The following is a 26207-nucleotide window of genomic DNA, read 5'->3' on the forward strand; positions in this document are numbered from 1 at the left end:
ATCCCATTGAGTTCAATGGCGGGCGAAATCGCCCGCACCACAGGTATAGTATTAAAATTGTGGGGTGTTTTTTTTTTTTTTTTTTGGGTTTTGTTTGTTTTTGCCGACCGCATAAAGTTGAAATCACGCATGTTAAATGCGCGTAAGATGCGACAGACCTGTACTATGTAATAAAATAGGCTCTGGTGCATGCACTATGTTTATAACCCACTAACTGCCACCCTAGCTGCTCCCCTCCCTTCTGTTCCCCCCCTATAACTAGAGGAATGTTAACAGACCACTTTACCTTGAATGGTCCCTTGAAATATGTGTTAACAATTTATGTTAAATAATCTGTTCCACCTTGTATTTAGCTGTGATACTCTGGCTATGTCTACACTACAAATTACTTTGGTATAATCTGCGTTCAGGGTTGTGAATAATTCATACTCCCCGAGCGACGTAAGTTATAATGACCTAAGTGCCAGGGTGGACAGAACTCTGTCAGTGGAAGAGCTTCTGCCGACATAGCTATCACCTCTCGCAGAGGCAGGAGTTAAGCCAATGGGAGAGCTCTCTTCTGTCATCTTAGAGTGTATTCACCAGAAGTGTTACAATGGCACAGCTGCATCAGTGCCCTTGTAGCAGAGACTTAGCCTCTGATCCCTTTCCCAGACCTGAAGAAGAGCTCTGTGTAAGCTCAAAAGCTTTTGTCTCTCACCAACAGAAGTTGGTCCAATAAAAGATATTACCTCACCCGCCTTGTCTCTCTGATATCCTGGGACCAGCTTGGGTACAACAACACTGCACAGTGAATCCTACTCTGACACTTTCAAAGAGATGAATTGCATAATGCATCAACATCTTGAACTGCCTCTTTTGTGGGAGGAGGATCAATTTATTTCCATGACAAACTTAGTAAGTAATGGTTCTTGAGATAGGCAGTCAAAATTTTAAAATGTAAATTTAAAAAAATCTAAACTTTTTTTTTTTTAAATTAAACTTTTATCCACCCCAGCAAGTGCTATGGGGTGTAGATTTGACTGAATGTGACTTTATTATGACCTTGATGTTTGAGGCCTTTTAAGACAGTAATTCTAGGAAATGCAACTAGATAGCCATTTAGTAATTTGTATCTTCTGGCACAGATTGACCAAATTAATTGGTATAAAATGAAAAAGTAAAATGGACTTTCTAAGGACCTTAGTCTGTTTCAGATACTAGCTTGAGGATCTCTTTTACACTGAGCTTATGTCTGGATATGTAGGAAGGTGTGGGGAAAGATAACTTGGACATTACTTAAAAAGTGGTGAGGGGAAGTCTTGCCTTGTGTCTACCAGCAGAACTTATCGCCAGACTGAGAGAAATGGGATCGTCATTGCCAAGATCACATTTCTTTACTCGTTTGGAGATCAGTGCCAATTTGCTTTTTCCCCCAAATTTCTGCTCTCTCTAGTATTCCATGATGCAAGAAAAATATTAGTTTCAGCAAAGATTTTATTTTTATTTCCTTTAATATGATGGGATTCTTGACATCTGTGTCATCTAACTTGTTCTGGCTTTTTTCATGATTCCTTTGCCTGCTTGTTCACACAGAGGGTACAGATGATATCTTGCATTCCATTAATGAGTTTCAGCAAAGCCAGGGTGCACCTCATATGGCTTACACAGGTGGATGCTTAATCAGTCAGCCCTGAGGCATACCACTGGCCCAATTCCATTAGGAGAGACAAATCTAAAGGAGGTTTGAGCATTCGCCTGCTAAACCCAGGGTTGTGAGTTCAATTCTTGAGGGGGCCATTTAGGGATCTGGGGCAAAAATCTGTCTGGGTATGGGTCCTGCTTTGAGCCAGGGGGTTGGACTAGATGACCTCTTGAGGTCCCTTCCAACCCTGATATTCTATGAGATACCAGAGTGGCGATTGATCCAGAAATTCAGCCGTCAGTGGGGCTCATCTGTTGTGCACTTCAAGAAGGAAGTCAATATTGTTTTGTTACTTACCAGAAGACTGGTATGGCTGTTGTGTTCAGTTCATACCCAATTCCAAGAACTAAGATGCTGAAACTAACCAGTTGAACTAGGTGGTAGAAAAGGATTGATCAAGCCAAGGCTTGGTACCAGGTACTACATTACATAGACTATCAAACAAAAATCTGGCTCTTTCTACAGCATTTGGCTTTTGCATTCTGTATCATTGGATCGTATAAATCCCATTGCTACACCTAAAGTAATTTATGGTGGAAGGAATTGTACTTTAGACACTAGAATTATATACACTAGCTAAGACAGAATTAGAAGGATCACCTAATACAGGAAAAGGAGATATTTCTCAGCTTGCTAAAAGCAATTTTGAGTGAAGCTGAAAAGTGTTAAGTAAGAATGTCTGAAGTATTACATTACTGGTCAGATTTTCTCTATCTGTGTCCTTGTAATGTTGTTGCTTTTGAGGTGGAGGTAGAAGGACAGGTGTCATGTTTTCTGTATTTAGGAAATAAGTCAACTCTTAGTCCAAAGCCTGCAAAGTGTGCCTGATACTGTGGTGATAAATCCATTTTATCAGTTCATTACGGACGTTAGTCTATGGTAAGCAGTTGGCTGTCACTGACTAATAACCCTTTATTGTGAGTTGGACTTAAGCAATACGATATACCCACAGAATCAAAACCATTACCAGCAGCTTGTTTAATCAAAGGTCTTGAAAGAGGTGGTGACACTGGTAGACCAGATGCCAGCTCATCCCAAGGTCTCCATGCCGCAATTGAATTCTGGCAAAAACTTAACTGAAATCAGCCTGGTTCACCTGTGTATTAGTATTAGGTAATATTAATAATAGGTATTAGAATGATAAGAATGTGTTCAGAGGTTAGACTGTGTTTGAATGCTTGTGAGTTGCTGCATGCATTAATCTCAGGCCTTGTCTACACTTGCAAGTTAGAGTGCATTAAATCAGCCCCAGGGTCCATAACTCCTGAGGTGTCCACACTGGCAAGGCACTTAGAGCGCCTGGATTCTGCAGCTGGAGCGTTCCCGGTAATCCACCTCCACGAGAAGCATAGAGCTTCCTGTGCCCGGGCTGGAACGCTGAGGTGTCAGTCTAGATGACGTGTTGCATTACTGCACTGTGATTGGCCTCCAGAAATGTCCCATAATCCCCTGAAGTCAAGTGGCCACTCTGGTCATTGTTTTGAACTTGGCTGCAGGCATGAGGATATCCCCTTTCAAAGCTCGTTTCTGACAGCACACATGCTTACCTGCTCTAGGACACAAAGCAAACCATTACTGTGGAATGCTCCTGCTGCAGAGGAGAGTGAGAGAGAGCGAGAGCGCGTGCGAGCGGGAGGGTGGGGGCTGATGTCGGGTTCCCCCTTCCCCCTGCTGCTGTCTGAACTTACAAGATAGCATGCTGACACACTCTCTGCCCCCCAAAATAGTCTCTCTCCCCCCCACATACACACAACACACTTCACTTCCCAGCCCCTCATGTGAAAAGCAGCTGGCAATCTAGTAGGATGCCTATGGAACAATGGGATTGGGAAACCTGCATCATGTGATGCTGTGCCTGCCCTATTAGGCATTGCAAACCCTTTCCAAAGCATGCTGCAGCCACTTGCACACTGGGATAGCTACCACAATGTACTGCTCTCTGTGGCATTGCAAGAGCTGCTAATGTGGACATGCTCCACAGTCACAAGGAGCACAGTGTGAACACATAGCAGCGCTTTCCCTGCTGCTGTCTGAGGGCTGGTTTAACTCCCGGCGCTCTACATCTGCAAGTGTAGATGTAGCCTCACTTATAACATCTGTATCCCATATTGTAAAGTAATATTTAAGTAGGTGTATTGTAAGCCTCTTTCACTGTGTAAATCACCAGACAGGAGAGAGACTTTAACTACTGCAAAATGCTGGTCTCCAGCAGAAGGTGTTATGTCCTGTCTGACAAAGAAGGTCCATTGACACAAGATGGACTAGAGTAGACCATTAAAGAGGACAAAAGACTGTTGTTTACTCTTCTCTCTCCTCCCTCCACTCCCCAATAAAGATGAGTGTTGCAAGTGAATTCCTCCATCAGCTGAATCTGCAGCTCAAAGGAGAAGGGGGGGAAGGGAATAAAAGCTCCTAACAAGGAAGAACTGTATTTCATTTGCTGCTTGGACTATGGGGGCAAGGTTTCTAGGCATAAACAAGGGATCCCCAGCTGCTTAGCCTGGGTTAGCCCTAAAGGACAGCTAGAGCTTGCTTATTATAGAAGCTTCTATTACCTTTTGAAACTTAAGACTGTAACTTGTTTGTGTATATATGTTTTAACCTTGTAAATGATTCTCTTGCTTTCTCTTCCTATTTAATAAATCTTTAGATAGTTGATTATGGGATTGGCTACAAGCCTCGTCTTTGGTGCGAAATCTAAAGTGCAATTAACCTGGTGTGAGTGTTTGGTCTGTTGGGATGGGGAATAACCTGAATATTGCTGTTTCATTATGTAAGGGACCGTCTATGACAAAGGCAGGCTTATCTGTGTGGCAAGACAGAGAGGGGACTGGATGTGACTCCATGTTAAGGCTGTTATAGTGCCTGAGGAGTTTACACTTGATATTTGGTTGGTGAAATCTAAGTATAGAAGTCACAACCAATTTGGGGTTTGTGCCTGTTCACTGAGGTGGGTACTCATACACTTGAACCACTGCAGGACAGCTTGACAGAGGTTAGGTGGGTATGTGTGTGGAGATTCATAGGGATGGAGTGGGGGAAGGGGTAGTAACATAATAGGTCCCATGACAACAGAATGTTTGATGCTGTAGCATCCCAACAGAATGCAGTAGGTGGAATTGAGTGAGATTAGCATGGCAACTGACTGAGCTCATTGAGAGGGTTACATCTAAACTTGCTATCTGGTAACGTGCCTAAATGGTTTTACTAAGTACTCTATAATTTAGTGTTTATTTTGTCCATTCTTTTTATGGCATCATACGCATAAGTTAGTTTTAAAAACTTGTCTTACAGTAGAACTTCAGAGTTGCGAGCACCAGAGTTACAAACTGACCGGTCAGCCACACACCTCATTTGGAACTGGAAGTACGCAATCAGGCAGCAGCGGACCCCCCCCCCCCCCCCCCCCCCCAAAAAAAGCAGATACCGTATAGCAGGGGTAGGCAACCTATGGCACGTGTGGTGAAGGCGGCACGTGAGCTGATTTTCAGTGGCACTCACACTGCCCGGGTCCTGGCCACTGGTCTGGGGGGGCTCTGCATTTTAATTTAATTTTAAATGAAACTTCTTAAACATTTTAAAAACCTTATTTACTTTACATACAACAATAGTTTAATTATATATTATAGACTTACAGAAAGAGACCTAAAAAGTTAAAATATATGACTGGTACGCGAAACCTTAAATTAGAGTGAATAAATGAAGACTCGGTACACCACTTCTGAAAGGTTGCTGACCCCTGCCGTATAGTATCGTGTTAAATATTTTTCTTCCTAGTAAAGTTTCAAAGCTGTATTAAATCAATGTTCAATTGTAAACTTTTGAAAGAACAACCATAACATTTTGTTCAGTTACGAACATTTCAGAGTTACCAACAACCTCCATTCCTGAAGTGTTTGTAACTCTGAGGTCCTTACTGTACTTACTTTACAAAACCTGTTTCCATTCTTCTTTAATATAATCGAAGCATTTGTATGTTTTTGGTGAAGTGAGTATTAAAGTTCTGCAGGAACTTCTAATGTCAGTTGTTTTATGGAAAGTGGTGAGAATCTTTTCACATTGCAGATGTATATCTAACAACAGTGCAGGGAGGAGGCAGCTCTCAAACTGCCATTTGTCTTCTTCCCTTTGTGTTAGGCCCTACTCTGAAAATATTGACCTATGTGGCCAAAGAGCTGAGTTGGGGTGAAGTTCTTGCTTAGCAAGATTCCTGTCCTTACTGCATACCAGCGGGGCTCAGCCTGACAATGGTTGAAAGAGTTGAAGAGAACCATTGCTGGCCTTTCAACATGTTGCTCAGCTACAAGAATCATATAGTTTTCCTGAAAACCCCACTATGCTTGATAATTATCTGGGTTCCATCATTCAAAACATGCCACCAAATGCTATACTGATTTGACAGTTCTCCACAGGGGAAGAGTCTCGTATGGTGATAGTGGCATAGAATGTGGGGAGGAGTTGTTGTCCTGGGAGTGCAGCATTAAGGAATCTTCAAGTAATAAAAGCTACAGCCTTCTCTAACATTTTGAGAAACTATAGGAAAAAGGAGGAGAACCTTAGGTGCAATAGGGCTTCCTAATCTATAAGTAGTTGATGTAGATAATGCTGTTTTTAATATACAATTGTTTTGTGCTGTGTGGTTTTCATTAGAATTGTTTTCTCTCATTTGCTCAACGTTTTTTGTTCACTACCAGTCAGAATCTGTGTAGAGCAATTTATTAGATTGGAAATAAGCACATATCCTCTTTTTACCCTGAGACAATTGCCATCAGGATGTTAATCTTCTAATTAGTATTAATAAAGTCTTCATATTAGCTCAGATGTCTTCAGCCTTAATAGCTTTATTTTATTCATGCAATTTTGTTTTTCACTTTTTGCAGAGGATGACAAATAGCAGCAGTTCCCCTAGCCTTCTCAATGACAGTGCCAAGCAGTATGCAGGCCATGGTAAGAACTTTTAAAGAAATATGTTTAAAGGTATGTTCAAAAGCTAACCCTATGGAAAAAAATAGTTTCAAGGGAGTTAGTCCTCCCTTTAATCTGATTTCAAGGTGATAGAACTTTATTTGTGTTGTTCAATTTTTTTTTATTACTGTATATTCCAAACCAAATTACTAGTGAACTTTCTAACTCTGTTTGCCTTTCATTTTAAAGGGAAAAACTTATTAAATTTGTCCTACTGCTCAGTTATATCAAGTAAAATACTTATTTGGATGTCTACTATAAAGCCCTGATAGTTAGCTTTAGAAACTGTTTATATAGCATCAATTCAATAATCCTTTTTGGATGCCTCTTACTAAAAAAAAGTTGTTTGAAAAAGTGAAATGGAATTACATATGTAACTTTTTAAATTTTGGATATGTGCATACACATTCACACATTTTTGTCTGTTTTATTTACAAACCGAACTAAGTTTATCACCTCATGTTTTTCACTTTTTTCCCCCGCAGCCAAAGTATAACAGGCTATTTGATATGAAATTCCTGGTAACAGAGGACAGAAATGTGGCACTAACAGAATCTAATCAATTTTGGATCTTGAGTTCTGTGGCATATGCCAAATATCTTGGAGCTTGGAATTTAAAATTTCTACACAGCATGTTTTAAGTAATACCTTGCCCCTTTCCCACTTTCGTGTTTCATATTACTTGGGAACATCCCTTCCATCCATACAAAAATGGCTATATTTTGTAGGCCTATCTTTGTGTTATGAAGCTGCTAATGCATTTTCTACTTAAAAATCATTATTGGTTATGTCAATGTCTGGAAGATCCCAAGTTGTTTGAAATGCTGTCAGTTAAGGAAAATATTTTTACTTTTAACTTGAGCAATTTTAATGTTTAACTCCACTGAGAGTCACAATAGTCTTTTTAGTTACTACTTAGAATATAACACTTTAGATTTCTTCAGATGATCTGCTTAGTCATATCTCCATATTAAACTTCTTTAAGAATTGGCTCGCACTTCCATTTGGCAAAAACATACATTTAAATATGGCCCTCCTCTGAAAGGGGCTACAAAAGTGGTGTTCTGGAGCTCCGTGTGTGTGTTAGATTCCATAGCAAATTCACTTGTCAGAGGGAATGAACAGAACAGGGAATCAAGTGACTCATTCCCCGCTTCTGGCAAACAGAGGCTAGGGACACCATCCCTGCCCATCCTGGCTAATAGCCACTGAAGGACCTACCCTCCATGAATTTATCTAGTTCTTTTTTGAACCCTGTTATAGTCTTGGCCTTAACAACATCCTCTGGCAAGGAGTTCCATAGGTTGACTCTGCATTGTGTGAAGAAATATTTCCTTTTGTTTGTTTTAAACCTGCTGCCTATTAATTTCACTCGGTGACCCCTACTTCTTGTGGTATGAGAAGGAGTAACACTACCTTATTTACTTTCTCCACACCAGTCATGATTTTATAGACCACAAACACATCCCCTGTTAGTCCTCTCTTTTCCAAGCTGAAAAGTCCCAGTTTTATTAATCTCTCCTCATATGGAAATCGTTCCATACCCCTAATCATTTTTGTTGCCCTTTTCTGAGACTTTTCCAATTCCAGTATGGGGTTTTTTTTGTTTTGTTTTTTTGAGATGGGACGACCATATCTGTGTGCAGTATTCAAGATGTGAGGGTACCATGGACTTATCCTGCAAATGCAACCTGAGATTTGAAAGTCAGGTGGCTGTTTCCTCCTTGTACTTCATTTCTAGTAATAATTATTTTACAGAACAGGTTTTGTCCTGAGTTATACTTCTATGCTCCAGTTGAAAACAATTAATTGTTCAAGACCGTGGAGTTTTGCTGGTGTAAATGAGATTATGTTTTATCTGTAAAATATCCACTATTGGTGGCAATACATGAGGAGGGAAAAACAGACTGACTTTTGGTTTTCTAGACTGGCTGTGTAAACTGAACAGACTTGATAAGAAATTATTGAGAGAGAAATTTGCAGTTCCCTTTTTGAGGCACACTTCAGAATAGAACTGCATTTTGAAGGCATACTGACCATGGTCAAAGAGATTCGGGTTTACAGAAAACATTTTTAAACATTAGTGTGTTAGCAGATGTCATCCACCAGGCAATTAGAAGACATCCATATTTTTAATCTATGCTTAATCTGGAGTTTCCTTTTTAAATGGTGACTGTAGTGATTGAGTTCCAGATTATGATACTTATGACCTGGAGGTGAAGTGTAAGGACAGGGAGAAATAATAATTTACTTGTAAAATCTTCATCTTGACTGCCTCTGGGTCCTGATTAAATTTCTAAATAAAAAGTTGGCAAAACAGATAACATCCATAACATTTGTACAATTAAGTGGTATGGAGTACAGCACATAATTATTTAAACTGGCAATGGGTAGCTTTTTAAATTCTGCTAAGAAGTGCCATTTAATTGTGTACCCATGCACAATCTAATGAACTGCTATGCTTTTAGCAGTTCTGACTTTAAAATTAGCTTTAATTCTGGATGAATAAGAAACCTTTTTTTGCCTTTTTCCAGTTGCATTTAAAATTATTTGAAGAGTTTTTTTTAAATAGTTTGTGCTGATAATATATAGTAGTAACGATGTTTCTAACATTCTTTTACAGACCCACTGACTTCACCGGCTTCATCCTTGTTTAATGACTTTGCTGCCCTCAGTTTATCTCAAAGGAGAAAGGTAGGCAACGCCTAAACTCTAGAAGGTGGCATATCTGTAACTGACAAAAGAGGAATGGAGGGTAGAAGAGAGATTGTTTTAAATGGGTATGGCTCTTTTGGTGTCACTTTTTGTTTTATATTTCATTACATAAAGAAGTTAGATGATATCTTTTAAGATGTGCTATTGCAGACCAGCTTAGATTGCTGCTAATATGAAATATTCCAGACACACATTTCAGACTGCATTTATAAGATACTTTGAACATGAGTGTCAAGGACCTGCCCCTTGAACTTTAAAATAAATTGTTTTTATGATGCTGAGAACAGAGGCTTGCAGGTGTTCATCTTGGGCCTTCACTGCCTCAGGGTTCTGTGATAAGATCTTCAAATGGAGGGTGGGTCCTGAACCTCGTGATTCTTGCAGAATTCAGTAGTTTGAAAAAATGTAAACATCTACAAAATCAGGAAACAGTTTTTTTCTGTAAACCAGAGTTACACCAGAGCTCCATCTATTCTATGTGATCCGCAGCTGTTTGTTAGAAAGGCAACCCAACCTGTCCCAAATAGTAGTCAAAATTTACTTTCACTGACCAATTTCACATCTTTCCTAATATCAAGCCACCTACATGAGCATTAATTTCCCCCAAATGAGTGGTACACTGTCTTGCAAGCACGCTACTTCAGCATGCTTGTGCTTTCTCCTGTAGCTCTAACCATGTACTGGAAGTTGTGGGTTCTTTGCATAGTTCCTGCAGGTAAGGATTGAAATGAAAACTACCATAATTGGCCCACCAGATAAGTGTTCCTTGAAATAAAATGTTGTTACAGATTGTCTATTTCCTAATATTGGATATAGTTTGGCATATGAATTGTCCTATTCTTTAATGCCAGCTGTCATGCACCAACAACTTGCTTTAAATGCTGCATATAATCTTACTCTTTTCACTACTTGCTGAAAGTGGTGAGAATGAAAATATACACACAACAATAAAAATTTAAATATGTAGAAGGAGTGTATCATTATGTATAGGTATACTATAAGGCCAACTGGCTACAGTGCTATATGTTGTTTAATTGACCTACCTATAATTTAATCTCCTTTTTCCAGGCTGGTAATGTAATGTTTCAAATACAAAGTAAAACTTGAAATTGGTATAAGTTCCTAGCTTGTTCCTGTTTTTCCACGAACAATCAAAGCTCTAAACCCATAGTCACAAAAATGGTGTCTTTGACAGAAAGAGTGGCTTATGCAAATTGATTCATAATTCACTTTTACAACTAGTTTAGCACTTCTGTTAATTGGAATACAAAATGGAAACCTCTGAAATGTTACTAATTGATTATACATTGTTGCTGCTACTTTTTAATGCCGATTCATGCAGAAGAAAGTTATCCTCTGACTTCAGACTGCAGAGAATATAAATGCAGATGGCTATGGATTTGTTTTCTAAATACTGTTAATATTCTCTAATACATATTTTCATATTATTGGGGTTTGTGTAGCATACAGTTCATGTCAACAGGTCACTTGTAAGGTGAATTGCAGAGCTTTTGACAGTTTGAAATACATTGATTTGGGATATTAAATGGTTTGTGTAGACCTTAAGTTCATATGCACTTACAATTTGAACACAGCTATTTGAAAAACATCTGTTTACTTGCCAAGAACCCAAGTTTAGGGTTTTGTTTTGTCCTGAAAGAGCTTGAAAATAGTTGTCTAAAACCAGCATTTCCTGCATTATCACTGACTTGGAAGACCCTGAATAGGGTCTTGGTAAGTGAGTAAAGGAGAAATTGCTCTTCCAATATTTTGTTTAAAAGTTAGCAATTTGGAATCTTAAAATACTCAACTATTTATAAAAGCTTTGCAGCTTACCTCTCCAAAAGGGGGATGTTTTAATAGTATTGAATTCATAAAGGTTTCTATAAAATATTTATTAAATAGCTGACTTCGACAAGGAAATTCAGAGTTTATTCCATCTGAAAAACATCTTATTGTGCCTAGATATTGCTGATCATATGATCCTATCAGAGTCCTCAGAACAGTGGGTGATCCTATACTACTTATGAGCTGCAATACTTGGTTACAGCAAAGTAAGTTAAGGATGGACTTGGTAACCTTAACTATGAATTTCCTTGCTTTTTGTGTAGGCAGACAGTGTTTGGAAATATAGGTTTGTGTGCTTGGGGCTATTTGAGGTGCTTATAATATTTAGGGGGTTAAAAACATTAAATGTTTTTAAACAGCTGTAATCAGACAGCTATAGATTGGCTTTAAAAAAATTAACCCAACTTCTTAATTTTACATTAACATTCTAAAAATTACCTTCAAATGGCCTTTGATAAACACATACTTGGAACTGTAAAATCTTTCCTTTCACCCATCAAGTAATTATTAGAATGCTGCACTACAATTTTAAGTTACAGTAAATCTAAGAATACAAATTTAAGAAATTTTACAGAATACTGAAAATGAAAAAATTCAAATTTGCTGAACACTTCTGTGGGTACAGTCTGTGGAGGTTCTGACAACCCTAAACCTCTCTGAATGTCATAACCCTAAATGCAATTAGATAGCTACTTGAAAATTTCTTATAGCAAATCCAGTTTTCTCTTACAAACTACAGTACACAAATAACAAATTTGTGGTGCATGATAACAAGAGCCAGGATATTCAATATTAGATTAACACTCTGTCCTTAACTTAATGCTGTTGTACCTCTTTTGTTGTCTTCCAAAATGCATAATACCATTTGCTAAGGATGGAGTGTCATCCTGAACTTGGATTCCTTGGAGTTTTACATTTTGTCTCAACATTTAATGTATTGAAATACTTTCTTTTTAGAAAGATTATATTTTAAATTAGCATAAATTATTATTTATCTCAGCCTGGAAAAGCTCTTTGGATTCATTCTGGTTCCTTTGGTAATTTGTTTTGATAGCTCATAAAATATGTATGGTATAATTTATTGTAATCACTGATGCTAAGGGGATGGCACTTTTATAGGTTTAAAGAAAAACACATAGTGACATTTTTGTGTAAACTGGTTCTGAGACTGTTACCACCAATCCAGACTTATGGTTACCACTTATCCTCACCAGTCAGCCTGGAAGGTCAGCAAATACCATTTGTTGCTTTTTTATTTATTTGTTCATACCTTCAAACCCATTGGAACTGAACTGTTCTCAATGGTTCCCAATAATTTTCTTGGTTTTATTTCCATTTTTGAATGGTTCTTTATCTGAGTCAGAACTAGAGAAGATCTCTATGGGTACATCTACGTTGTGCTAAAAGATCTGCGACATAGCTGTGGCTGGCCCAGGTCAGCTGACTTGGGTTTGCGGGGCTATAAAATTGCAATGTAGAGACCCTGCAAGGGGGGTGGGTCTCAGAGCCCAGGCTCCAGCCCAAGCTCAAAATGTCTACATTGTGATTTTTAGCCCCAGAGTCTGAGCCCTGCGAGCTCGAATCAGTTGACCTGAGCTCTGAGACTCAGTGCTGTGGGTTTTTTATTGCCATGTAGATGTACCCTGCAGTAGTGATAATTGTTGATGTGACGACAACTGTTGGTACAATGGTTGGAATGAGTGAACCATCCTGTGATTCCGTTTGGCCATGTTTTGGGGATGTTTCTGTGCTGCTTGTACTAATCTCTCTACATATACCACAAGCTGTATAACAAGCTTCTAGTCCTTCAGAATCTCTGTTCACTGGCCCTGGATGACTAGAAGTTAGGAACAAAAGATTTTCTTCAAATTGGACCGAACAGTGGAAGATATTGGAGAAGTTATCTGGATTGAGATTCATCAGAAACAAACTTCTTATTCAAATTTGGTGCATCTTCCAGACTTCGTGCTTAGCTAGTCTTTTACACAGAGTATTTTTTGCATGAAGAGCTGAACTTTGCCTAATCCATTCCAAATTTCCCCTGGAATATTTATCTCCCAGAACCAGACCTAATTTCCATTTTAGTCCTGCTCATGCCATGTTTCTACAGTTGCTGACAGCAGTAGTGTATTTTTGGCACCTTTTGTTCTTGCTATGTTCTATACAGCCTTCCACTAGTATGTGTACACTGCCTTGAAACCATTATTGGCTCAGTCTTGCAGGGTGCTGAACACTCTGGCTCTGACCCAGCAAAACACTTAAGCACATGCTTAACTTGAAGCAGTGACTTCAGTTGTATTTAAATGGGACTAATCATGTGTTTAAAGATAATATATGCCTACATCCTCTGCTTTATTGGGGCCAGTACTTTGTAGCATTGAGTCGTTCAGTAGCAAGCACTCATCTGGGAATTCTCTCTTTATCTTTTTTCATCTAAAAAAAATTAAGAAGTGAGTTTACATGACAGAGAACAAAATGTGAGGAGTTTTATTTTTTTAGATGAAAAAAGATAGAGAATTCCCAGATGGGTGCTTGCTACTGAATGACTCAATGCTACAAAGTGCTGGCCCCAATAAAGCAGAGGATGTAGGCATATAACTGTAGAAATTAGTTGACTAATATGAAATTAAATAGAATTCCATACAAAGTCTATTAAGCACTCAAAAGTGAAGTTTCAACAAGCTCTGCTATCTTGTGCATATATATTACAGTAGTCTTTGAGATCACATACTATAAATAAAGTAGCATTTCTTCTATAATTCAATTTTTTTTATATTTACCCTTAGTTAACTGTCATCATGGATCTGTTCCTTCACTGTATAGTTCCAGTTTTATGCACGTGTTCTTTTTTTTTTAATCCACTTATACTTTTGGCCAACACCACATCCCACAGCAATGAGTTCCAAGGTTAGTTGAGAGTTGTGGGAAAGTGTTTCCTCTTGTTTGTATTAAGCCTGCTGCCTAATAATTTTATCAGGTGACCCTAGGTTTTTATGTTGTGGGAAAGGGTAAATAACACTTTTCTAGTCCCTTTTTCCCCTCACCATTCAGGATTTTATGGACCTCTATTACTTCCCCCTAGTCTCTTTTCTGAGCTGAGCAGCTCTAATCTTTAGTCTTTCCTTGTATGGAAGCTGTTCCATACCCTTAGTCATTTTTGTTGCTCTTCCCTGAACCTTTTCCAGTTCCACTGTATCCTTTTTGAGACAGGGCAACCACAACTAGACACAGTGTTGATGCTGTGGGTGCACCACAGATTCATAAGTGGCATTATGATATTTTCTGTATTATTTCTTTATCACTTTCTTGATAATTCATGTCCTATTGTTAGCCTTTTTTCTGTTCAACGCGCAGCAGCAGTCAGTTTTCAGAGAATTATCCACAGTGACTCCAAGATCTTTTTTGGTTGGTAATAGCTAATTTAGAACCCCTCGTATATCTTAACTCAGGTTAAGATAATATTAAGAATATATTCTGTATTACCCAACAAACTATCAAGAATTAATGAAAATGTGTTTCCTCTTTTGCTTGAAAAAATGCAATGAAAAGGACACACTATTACGTATATAGTGTACTGCATTGAAACATCTTCCTTTTGGCTACTACTAAAACAGGCCTTAATCCTTCAGTTTACAGTATACAGACATGGGGAACTACATGCTTGTCATGGTTATAGGACTAGCTGCACCTCTGTTCCCATTCTTGTCTGAGTCTCCCGCTCTTCCCCCAGGTTTGAGGGCTCTTGTCCTTCCTTGTCTTGGGATGGAATTTTGCAGTTCTTCCACTCTTAGATTGGGATACCCTTGTATTCAACCACGTATTACCATGCAAAGTTCACGGACCTGTGACCAGTGAGACTGACCAACTTCTTAAAATATTTGGATTTAATTCAGTGGTAGGAACAAAACTTTAGAGATAAAGATTGCAAAACAGCCTACATGCATATTTAGTCTCCTCTAATCTTGTGATTCTCTGCAAGCTAAGTAAGATGTTTTCCTCTTGAGTTACATGCAGGGAGGCCACTCATCTGGTTTTGAACCGAACAGAGACAAAACTGGACGTGGTTTTGTCAAGTATCTGACAGGGGGATGCTGTTTTGAAGAGCACACTGTGCAACTCTTCCGGCCTGATCTCTCTCACATGGTGCATGCCAGATCACACTGGTGGGGGCAGGGCAGTGCGCTCCTGTGCACCCCGCATGCTGACAGGGGCGGGCCCACTCCATTCCCACAACTACCGGAATGTCCAATATTCTGAGAATGTGAGAGTGGCCACCCTAGTTACAGGAAAAGAACAGAACCAACTTGCATTCTTGTAGAGGCAAGGTGGATGAGGTAATATCTTCTATTGGACCAGCCTCTGTTGGTGAAAGAAACAGGCTTTTGAGCTACGCAGAGCACTTCTTCAGCATTCTTGTAGGAAGTCAACTCCCCTTCTCTCTGTGCCTCTGACCTCAATTATCATGTTGCTCAATGTTCTTTGTTACAGGGATAAGATGTGATGTCTTCCCCAAGTCCGCTAGCAAGGCTGAACCAGAAGGAGAAAAAAGTCACTCTAGGAGAATGTTCCCATCCACGTTCCGTTGTTCAGGCAGTTAAACCCATTCAGCCTTAATGGTTTGCAGTCGCTGGTCGTATGACTGTATCTAACCACATGGGAGTGTGTTGAAACGGTCTACTCCCCTCTGACATTCTAACACACCATCTCAGAAATCCAGTACATAAACCACATTTAGGGGTAGATCAAAACTCATTACCAAGCAACCCCACATTTGTGTCATCACTCGTAATTTTCAGGATTGTGGCTACAGAGAAGACTTCAGATCATTACTGGACTAAACTTTTCTTTCAAACATGAAGTTTACATTCTGCAATTATACCATACTGTTGCAATAATAAACTGTTATTAAACAGTTATGTAATCACTTGCTTGTTTTTGTAAAGAAGGTTATTGGACAAATGTGGAAACAAGATTATCCTCCTACAGAAAGAGTTAGAATAAAGTTTTTCTTTACTGTGGAGAAACTGACTTATTCACTACAAGGCGTGTATCAAGACTGCTATGCTATTTGGTCTCCTTTTTACAGTTTTATGGAACTCTGTTATCCAGTTTTCAGTTGTTCAATAGAGTTCCACAGAATTGATATTTACTAATTAACAGACCTGACTTGATATTTTCTTCATTTTTGTGTAAGTGTGGTGTGTTCTTAAATACTTTTTTTTTTGTTCAGGTTGAATTTGATTTATGGGTAGGTGGGCACCCTACATTATTTCATGAAGCTAAACTATTTCAAAATTACATTTACTTATAGAAAGTTTCAGAAATTGATGGTGTATAAGTTCATCAGAGCAAAATGCTTATTCCTCTAACTATTTGAAAGAACAAACTTGTAGCTCTCATCTTAACTAGTGATTTTAAAAAACATCTTATTGCTTGTTTTGTTGTTTATACCTAAATAAATTCAGTATATCTTATGACTGGAGTAATTTCATTGACTTAGTCTTTCTGTTAGACATACCTTAGAAAAAGGATAATTTAATAGGTTTGTCAGCACTCATCAGCTACATATCTTTTCTACCAGGCACATAGTCTTCTATAGCTACAATTCAAGGGCTGAGGTAATTAACTACAAAGCTAACTCTGCTGAACATCTACATGGCTGTTGTGTATTTGCAAAATTTCTCTGTTATACCTAGGTTAGGTCTAATAGATATGTAGTGTGTTGTGTAAGAATGACTTGCTATGAACTCTTTATATGGCTGTAATGAAACATGAAGAGGGAAAGATCTTCTAGACTTCCATACATGATATAAGATACTACATTTATATCTAAAGTGGCAGGAAGAACGTCATTATTGAGGAAGAGTGTGATCACACAGCTACTGTATAGTGATGCATGAGCACAAGGGGTAGAGTAAAGGTTGCATATGAATCCTTAACCTTATTATTCCCTGCATTTTGAGTGCTTCATTACACATCTTTAACTTTTTTCAATATTTTTATATATAATATTCTAGGGTTTTCAAAAAGAAAAACCCAAATTTCACTTTCCTAGACTTGTAAACTCTACTTTCTTATATGTATAAATTCCATTATCTGGAACTGTTTGGTTACACACCACCATAATGTGTTCTATGCACTGTAAGACATCATAAGTGGCCCTTAAACTTAAGAAATTTACAGCTGAGTAATGCATTTTTTGCCTCCCTCAACTATGGAGTTCCCAAGGTGCATTTCTAAGCATGGTTCTTTGCTTCAAATCTTAAGCTTTATCTACACTTAGAAGTTTTGCTCATGCAGCTGTGCCAGCAAGACCAGCAAAAAGGTACTTTTTTGCCAGTATCACTGCATCTACAGTAAGGCTTTTGCCAGCAAAGCATGTCCCCAAAAAGCCCAAACAAAACCACACCTCGAAGTGATACAACTGTGTTGCTAAACTTTTGAGCATAGACTGACCTAAGCGTGCAGCAGTCTTCTATTACCCCTTTGGTGCTTGCAGGGTCTGCAAGGACTCTTTTTTGCTGTGCAACTAATCAACCAACACTTGCCTGTGCTGTGTTCCTATGCTGTGAATGAAAACAAAATGCAAAATGTCCTATTTCAGCAGCATGCAACGTTCACATTTGTAACACAGATCAAAACTAGTTTTCATCCAATACTCAAAGGCACATCCCTCGATTGGTTATTTCTGTACCAAACTGCAAGTATCAAGAATTTTTTATAATACAAGAACTGTTTTTCACTTGCCCTCAAATAACTCAACCATTTTTGATCACTTTCCCCAAGTCATTTTCAGCTAGTGAAAATTTCATCTCAAAAGGTGAAAATTTGAGAATGTTATGAGCAAATTAAAATAGGGGATAGAATTGAAACTTGTATGCAGTCTTAACCCTAGTGACAACATTGTAAATGTCAGCATACTCCACCTCTGTAGCAGATGAGCTCTGAACCATGGACTGAAGGTCAAGCAATTCTTCTGGTTTCCTATTGAGGGCAGTTAAATCCAGAGCGTAGGACCCATTGTTGAAAACCACTGTTTCCAGCCCTCAGAAGTTCAAATATAGGGAGGGTAGGCATTCATTGATTTGAATGGCGTTTGTGGAACATGAAGGGAGAGAAAGCTCTTAGAACTAGGATCCAAACCACATAGGGTTTTATGGATCCATATCAGCAACTTGGATTTCACCTGAAAGAGATTGGGAAACAGTGCTGTGCCAGGGATGTTCCGGACTCAGAAGACTCAAATATAGGCATCCCTGCCTCCCACTACCACCTCTCTTCCACCTAAAATCACCATTACATACTCTTACAAAGGGACCTTCCTTAGTCTTCTCTAAAGCAATCTCATTAACTCATCCCAGTCTGTCCACCTTGCTTCTGAGTTCTCTCTAGAAATAATTGCCAGATTGCATACCCTTTCCTGCCCCATAGATGTTCTTAGTGATTAATTTTAGCTTGCTGAAATTCCTTTGATTAGCTGCCACAGTTAAAAGAAGACAGTAAAATATATGCAGTGCTATTTCTGTTAGGGATATTCTCATCTAAAGATCTTTTTAGAATGTAACTAAATAGATCAATGGGTGCTTTTGTTTCCAAGTCATCCTTAAAGATTTGCTTGCAAAAACTGGCAGAGAGCTCAATTTCATTGTCAAAAGTCACAGGGTTTAAATCCACAAGGATAGCTGTTTACCAAATTTTGAGTGTGGCTCTTCAGATCGCCGCTGCTGAGACTTTTCAGTTACTCGTCTTTTAAAAGAAAGCAAACATTTCTCCCACTTCGTACTTATGCATCCTATCATCCAATTGTGTTAATATTGTGTCTAAAATGTAGTTGAAAACCTTGCATTCAAAACTTTCAAGAGCTAATGACCTTTCTTTTCATCCTTTGCAAGTTCACCTAACATTATTTTCCCCTTTGAGATTGTTTCTCTTTGACCTGTGTGGATATTCCTAATGTTTCAGCCTGTGAATCAACAGTTTCCTTACATGCAATAAACCCAGGAGACTATAATTCTGTTAAAGCATCTTGAAGGCCACCAAGTAAATGGTTAGCTGTTTTAATGTCAAGATCTGAATTCTGAAATTTTTTGCTCACAGCATTAATTTTTGACCAGATAGTATTCTGCATCTCAGCAAAAACAAGAAAACAAAAACCTCTGTGTAGGGTGACCAGATGAGATGAAGAAAATATTGGGACATGGCGGGGAGGGCAAAAAAAAAATGCTGAGTGCTGCTGGCCGGCCGAGAGAGAGAGAGAAAAAAAGGCTGGCGCAAAATATCGGGACAAAAATTGCGTCCCGACCAGAGATCGGTCGAAACAAAAAGCTCAAAATCGGGACGGTCCCGATTTTATCGGGACGTCTGGTCACCCTACCTCTGTGTAATGTTTGTTTGCAAGCTATCCGCTTCTAATTAAGTACTGGCATAAGATTGTTTGAAGCTTTGATCTTGTCTAGAGCATTGCCTCTACCCATGCTGATCATCTTGTGTACTTTCACATTTTAATGTAATGCTGATCTGCTTTTTCTACATATCCCAACCACCAGTAGAAATGGAAAACAGTATACAATCCTTTGAACAATTCCAGAAAAATAAAACAACTTGGAACAATCATTGCAGCTGTTTCTCCAACAAGTCAGTGAATGGGTAGCATGTGGGACGAAACACTCGTTTTGATTTACCCACTGAATTCAATTTTGAACAGCTTTGTGTGCTGCAGCCATGTTAGCTCTGTTCTCATTGCTTTGTCCCCTTAAACCAGTTTAGATCCAGCTGATTGTTTTAGCTCCTCTAAATAACTTCCATAATATCCTCCCTGGTTTTGGTGTGGATATCAATTAAATCTATAAAATTCGCAAGAACCTTTTGCTCTGTCTTTCAAAACCTCAGCATACATAAACACCTGAGACATTTGTTCCATTCAGGAGAGGTCTGGAATGCAATAAAACATAATAGAGAAGTAAACAGGTTTATTAATCTTGTAAAAAAAAAAAAAATAGCCTGCCATACTTTTCCTGTGATCCTACTAAAATTCATTTTTAATTCAGTTTCAGTATATCACCTTTGTGGCACCAGCTTTAATAGCTTTCACGTGATCTTGCAACACACTATCCATACCTTGCAAGCAATTCCAGTAAATCTAAACAATTATCATTACAAGAAACTAATTTCTCCCTTGAACCTCTCAAAGTTTAACATCTCTCACCTAAACACTGCAAATATCCAAGAGATGACACAGAGTATTGTGCCACATGCCCTTCTGCATCTTGTAGCAGGTTTGCATACCTTTTTTAATTGTGCAGTCCTTTTCCAACTGCTCTGCAAGTTCAATTCAGCAAGTGATTTGCCTCCATATAGTCCTTCAAATGTTCGTGCTGGCATTCTCACTTGCTATAGTGAAAAAAGTTTGGGTGCACAGTTTTGTGGTTCACAAAGGAAGATGAGGAATTTAGCTGAAAAAGCAAACAAGTAAAATGGAACAAGGAGACAAGCATCTAACTATACATTAATGAAGATCACTGCAGTTAACATAACATTAGGAGTATTAGAAAAGAATCACCATTTTAATAGTTGCCTTTCTTGTTCTAAATTAACAGGATTGTTTTCTACCAAAAAATAGTGAACAGAATCTGTCACTTGTGGCTAAGTAGCCAGATCTGCCTTGTCAGAGTCAAAATTCTTCCGCACGCTTTCAATAATCAAACCATTTTCAGCATCCACATCCATAACTGTTGCACTAACAACCAACAGGCAACTTTCTGTCCCAGACTCAAACTCTAGGGCTCAACAATTCAATGCCAAGCTCTGTGCCAGAATCAGATACTCCAGCACTTGACAAACTTGAGAAACCCAAATCAACATCCTCACTAGCTAAGGACAGTTCAGAAGTGCGAGTAGCAGAAACATCTGATGATTGTTCACCAGGAACATGGTCAAACGTCTCACTTTACAAGAAACTATGTAGACCACTTGCACTTTTCTGATCTTTTTCACAGGCCTGTTGTAGCTTGCACTTTTGAGCACCATTCTTGCGCTTGTAGATATTCATAGCGGAAATCACTGTCGACCATAAGAATTCACCCACTAAGCTCTTCATGACTGAGCGTGTGAAAGGTTTAGCTAATATTTCTGTGAAACTCTGAGAAATCAGGTCAAAGGTCATAATATCTCTGAAACTCGGAGCTATATCAGGTGAAACTAAGCCAGAGCTCAGGAATGCAGATATAAGGTCAGTTGGGAGCAAGTGAAGGAAGCAGTTACAGAGAAGGCTAGGGCTCCATGACAGAAGAAAAGAGTGAGAAGTTAAAAATAAAAAAACAAGGGCTGGGGTGCCTTTATGGTACCAGGTCTGGTACCTTTGGAACTGTTTGAGCCTTCGCCTTTGCATGCCTCTGCTTGAGAAGACATCCCCCTAATAGTTGGCATGCAGGACAAAGAGGATGGTGCATTCTGTAGCAACTCTACCACTAAGTAGTCTTCAATTATAGCTCCATGTGGAACATATTAGTTACTGGTGATGTTCATTTGAAGTGTCTGCTTCTAGTCCAGATAACACATCATGGTTTATTGAATGAAAATAACATAGTGGAGGAGGAAGGAAGGAGGTGGCTTATGGATTGTGGGATAATGAGTTGTTCAGAGCGCTTTTGTGTACTTTAGCAGGTTATGGGTTGCCACCTTGTGTTTAATTGTCACTTTTTAGGAGGCAACATAGGAAAAGCTAGTTCTGTCCCAGTAGACTAACAACATGGCTCAGTATCTTGAGTAGCTCTCCACCACTAATCTCTGCCCCATCTCTGTTGAGGCATGATCTGTTCCCAGTCTGGTGTTTGTATAAAAATAATCCTTCAAAAGTAACTATGTAAAACAAAAAATACATATTTGAACTACTTTCCTTGAAATACAATACTGTCCCAAAATCTGTATTCTCTACTGACTGATAACTGTTGTATACTCCATCTTCTCTACCCACCATAGTCCAATGTTTCCCTGACTGAATTCAATTGTAAGATCCTGGGAACAGGTAGTGTATTATATCTCTAAAATGCTGTGTTATCAGTGATATAATAAATGCATTTCAGAAAATGAGTAAATCTTTCCACACACAAATAAACGTTATGCTTAGATTTTCCAAAATTACCTATGGAATATGGTGGCTTAATTCCCAGTGTTCAAATCCTGCAGACAACACTGAAAACCTCAGGCTTGAAGATAATGCAGATAGTGCAGATTCTATCATTGAATGAAAGTTACTAGAACAGGGAAGCCTTGCATCTTGGGTCTTTGTGAGGTTTTTTCTTTTTCTCTCAGGGATAAATCTAGACAAGTTTCATGTTGTATCCTACAGGTTTCAAATTACAGCAAGCAGTCCATCTAGCAGAATAAAATGGACAAGTTAATAGACTTGCTAGAGTTCTCTGGAACTCTCTATTGGATGAATGGGGAGCAAGTAACAGATGGGCTGGCATCAGGAAACATTTCTAGAGCACATGGTGATTCAAGATTGCTCATTTGTCAGAGTATTTTGGTGTGAAGACATTTCTTAGTAGGAACTCTCTGATGCTTCTCAAGATTGTTTAGTAAGTCAGTATTTAAATGTCAGTTGCCTTCCTAAAATGTACAGACATTATACAGATGTCAAAGTATGCAAAAAGTCTGTTGCTGTGCAGTTCTTTCCTTATGGAGTTTTTCTTTCAGTCATCTTTATATTCATCCAAGGGAATTGCCCTTGCATCAAGCAGCTCTTGAGCTTTATTGGGCAGGTTAAATCATCTCTTCATAGGATGTCATAGCTCCCAGAGAAGACATTCTCAAGTAACCTTGTTTTCCTAGAAGCTTAATGAGTGGCTGCTTTGTTCTTGCCTTCGATCCAAGGCATAATCCTCTACCTGTGGTAGCAAATAAAATTGCCATATTCTTGCTATCTGTAATCTTGATGTTTCTGTCCTGACTACTCAGTAGATTTACTAACCTTACCTACCAGCTCTCTACAGAAATTCCTTTTTCCCTTTTCCTTTCTTTCAGTTTCCTGTAGACTCGTCTGTACATCCTGACCTGGATGTGCTTTCGTTGATGGAATAGTTTGAGGGTAAACTTGGGATATTTAGATGCAAGTTACTCAAAACTTATATCCACTCTTTTTATTAAAATGTTGACAGGGCTTTCATGTCTGTCTTACATTGTAGAAGTTCAGGTTCTTGGGTAAAAAAATTTGAGTGACTCAGGTATGTCTGTATGGCGTGGCAAGCCAGGGTGTGAATTTACCACACATCATCTTGCTGCATGCTGACTGTGTGTACATTGCTAAACTGCAGTGAATGTGTAAAGGTCTAGTCCACACTCCAGGACTTCCACTGTGCTGTTGAAATGCCTATATGGGGTGAATTATTGCACAGCAAGCTGGTGCGCTGTAGATTCAGACCCTGGCCTGCCATGCAGTAACTCACCATGTAGACAAGCCAAGTCATTTTTGAAAATTGGATATAGGCCAGTGGTTCTCAAACTTTTGTGCTGGTGACCCCTTTCACATAGCAAGCCTCTGAGTGCAACCCTCCTTATAAAATAAAAACACTTTTTTATATATACAACACCATTATAAATTCTGGATTCAGAGCGAGGTTCAGGGTGGAGGCTGGCAGCTTGTGACCCCTTATGTAATAACCTTGTGATCCCCTGAGGGGGTCCCAACCCCCAGTTTGAGAACCCCAATATAGGCTGTTAAGTCACTTATGCGCTTTTGAAAAACTTACCTCTAGTGTCAGATCTAAGATTTATTACATGCAGATGTCTTTTAATTCCTGAGTCTTGTTAGGAAGGCTATGAATTAGGGGTATCTTATCAGTCCAGACTGGATTCTATATTGCATACAACTGGCCATTGTGTGTTTGTTTTTGGTTGTGACCCCTCATAAAGCCTGAATTCAGTTTCACTGTACTGCTCTGGAATCTGAATCTAGTTGTAAAGGAAACAGCCTCCCTCTGGTTTAACTGCTTGGCTCAGTTTCTCTTTTGTTTTAGTTTTCCTTTTCAAAATATTTATATTTATAGATCACCTTTCATTCTGAAGGATCCATAAGCTTTTTGTTAACATACGTGAACTTCAACACTGAGGAGAGTGGATGGTTGGGGCATAGTACTTGATATAGCAGTGAAGAGCAAGGTGCTAGTTTGGTCAAGGACATTGAGACACACCCATCATGAAAAATACAGTAAAATTTTCAACATTGATGCAGAGAAGACTTCTTTTGCCTCACCCAAAAGACCCCACATATAAAATGTATTGAGTATACCTTTCCAGAAATTCAGACATGTTGCTCTTTCCAGTCTTCCAAATGGGCAACTGATCATTAGCTTTACTGTAATGAACTCATACTCAAAATGTTGGGGAGACTGTGTTGTCCTGTCATCACACAATTTATATATTTCCATCTAGAGACATTGCAGAAGCCACTTACTCTCCTTTTGTACATCAAGGATTCAAATTACTTGATCTTTAAGCAGCATTATACCTTTATAACTTAAAGGTCAAAGTTGGGATCCTTCATCTTCTACTATTAGTTAACTTGAACTATTTTTCTCAGAAGCAAGAGTCATGAATGTGAGGAGGCCAAATCCTGGAATTGATTATTCAAGCAAAAAGCTAATTGAATTCTGTAGGAGTTTAGACTGGCTAGTGTGACTCATAGGTTGTCAGGTGAACCCCCATAAACAGAGGCTCCTTTTGCAGCCTTCTGTGAAAGTCTGGTTAGACTCACCTTACAGTGTTGGTGGCTTTGCATGAATGGGGGGAATCTCCTCCAATGAAGTTCTCATTTTGTCTAGCAAGGAACGATCTTTACCATGCATGTCCAGTTACAAGCCATTCAATTTCCTAGAGAGACTAGTTAAGTAGGTTTCTGCATGAAGGTGAGTAAGTTTTTAGTTTTTTATCTTGCTCTATACGTGATCGCAGTAAAACCTTCCTACATTTGCCAGTTGATACCTAGTTCAGTAGATACCCCAAAAGGAAGATTTTTTATGAATAAGGATAAACTTTCTCCATGGGTTTTAAGAGTTCATATTACAAATATAGAAGGAAGTAACAACAGGAACCCAGGAGAGTTGATCCATATCCATGCAGTATCTCCTATCTGTGGAGTCATTACATGGGACCACGTATAACAGACATGCTGGTCTGATTCTAGACTGTTTCATATTTCTTTGTAACAAGTATTCAGAACTATTTGGGTATTTCAATGCAGACTGACTCTTGCTACAAGCCTGCTTTAGAGAGGAGACTATTGAAAAGTTTACATTCTTCATTCTGTGTGGGCAAATACTCTAAAATAGATTAGCTGCTCTTTCCCTCCCTTTCATTGTCATGAGGATTTTACCATAGCAGAACATTCTTTGATCATTTTGGAAGTTTACAGCAGGTTCTTATCAAAATCCTAGACTTCTAACATTCCTCACATTCAGGCAATAGCCTATTACCCAAACTAGAAGTCTTCTGAAAGCTGTTTTAGGACTGTTCAGTGACCAGTGTAAGATTTAAGTAATTGGTCTCAATCCAGATCCTAGTGGCCAAGCAGCCGCATTAAAGCCCACACTCAAGTGTGGAAATTTAGTCCCCAGTTGATTGTAGCAGCAGTAAAGAAGCCATGCTCTAAATAACTCTGAACTGTCCCTGCTGGTATTTGCTCTCTAGGTTAGGATACATTGGTATAACATCATGGGCAAGTTTGCAGTGCCCTTGTGCTTTGCCTGTAAAGGACTTCAGTTTCCAGTGCTCTTTTTTCATAAAAATTAAATTAAATGCTTTAAAGTCCATCTCCAGGTTTTCCATAATCAGGGCACTAGGGTTGTCTCTATTATTGAGTCACAACCACCTTTTGCATGTTTGCTTTTTTTTAAAAGCGTGGTTTGCTTTCTTGAGTGACTGGAGTCCATTTCGTGTACTCTTCCATTATTGTATTTCATGTCTGTCTTCATCTAGGAAGATAGTTGGAATTAGTCTT

At 38.8% G+C, this 26207-nt stretch overlaps 1 protein-coding gene across 1 annotated transcript in view; it reads left to right on the top strand.

Annotated features, from left to right (window-relative positions):
• The window catches only part of LOC113406810 (PAN2-PAN3 deadenylation complex subunit PAN3-like), a 113405-nt gene that overhangs the window by 23362 nt on the left and 63836 nt on the right, over window positions 1-26207 (top strand). Inside the window, exons 3-4 of the mRNA XM_026653556.2 lie at window positions 6565-6631; window positions 9273-9343. Coding sequence (XP_026509341.1) covers window positions 6565-6631; window positions 9273-9343 — 138 coding nt within the window. The remainder of the gene's footprint in view (window positions 1-6564; window positions 6632-9272; window positions 9344-26207) is intronic.

This window comes from Terrapene carolina, unplaced genomic scaffold (assembly GCF_002925995.2).
Source record: "Terrapene carolina triunguis isolate 2854851 unplaced genomic scaffold, T_m_triunguis-2.0 Scaffold141, whole genome shotgun sequence".
Classification (NCBI taxonomy): Eukaryota; Metazoa; Chordata; order Testudines; family Emydidae; genus Terrapene; species Terrapene triunguis.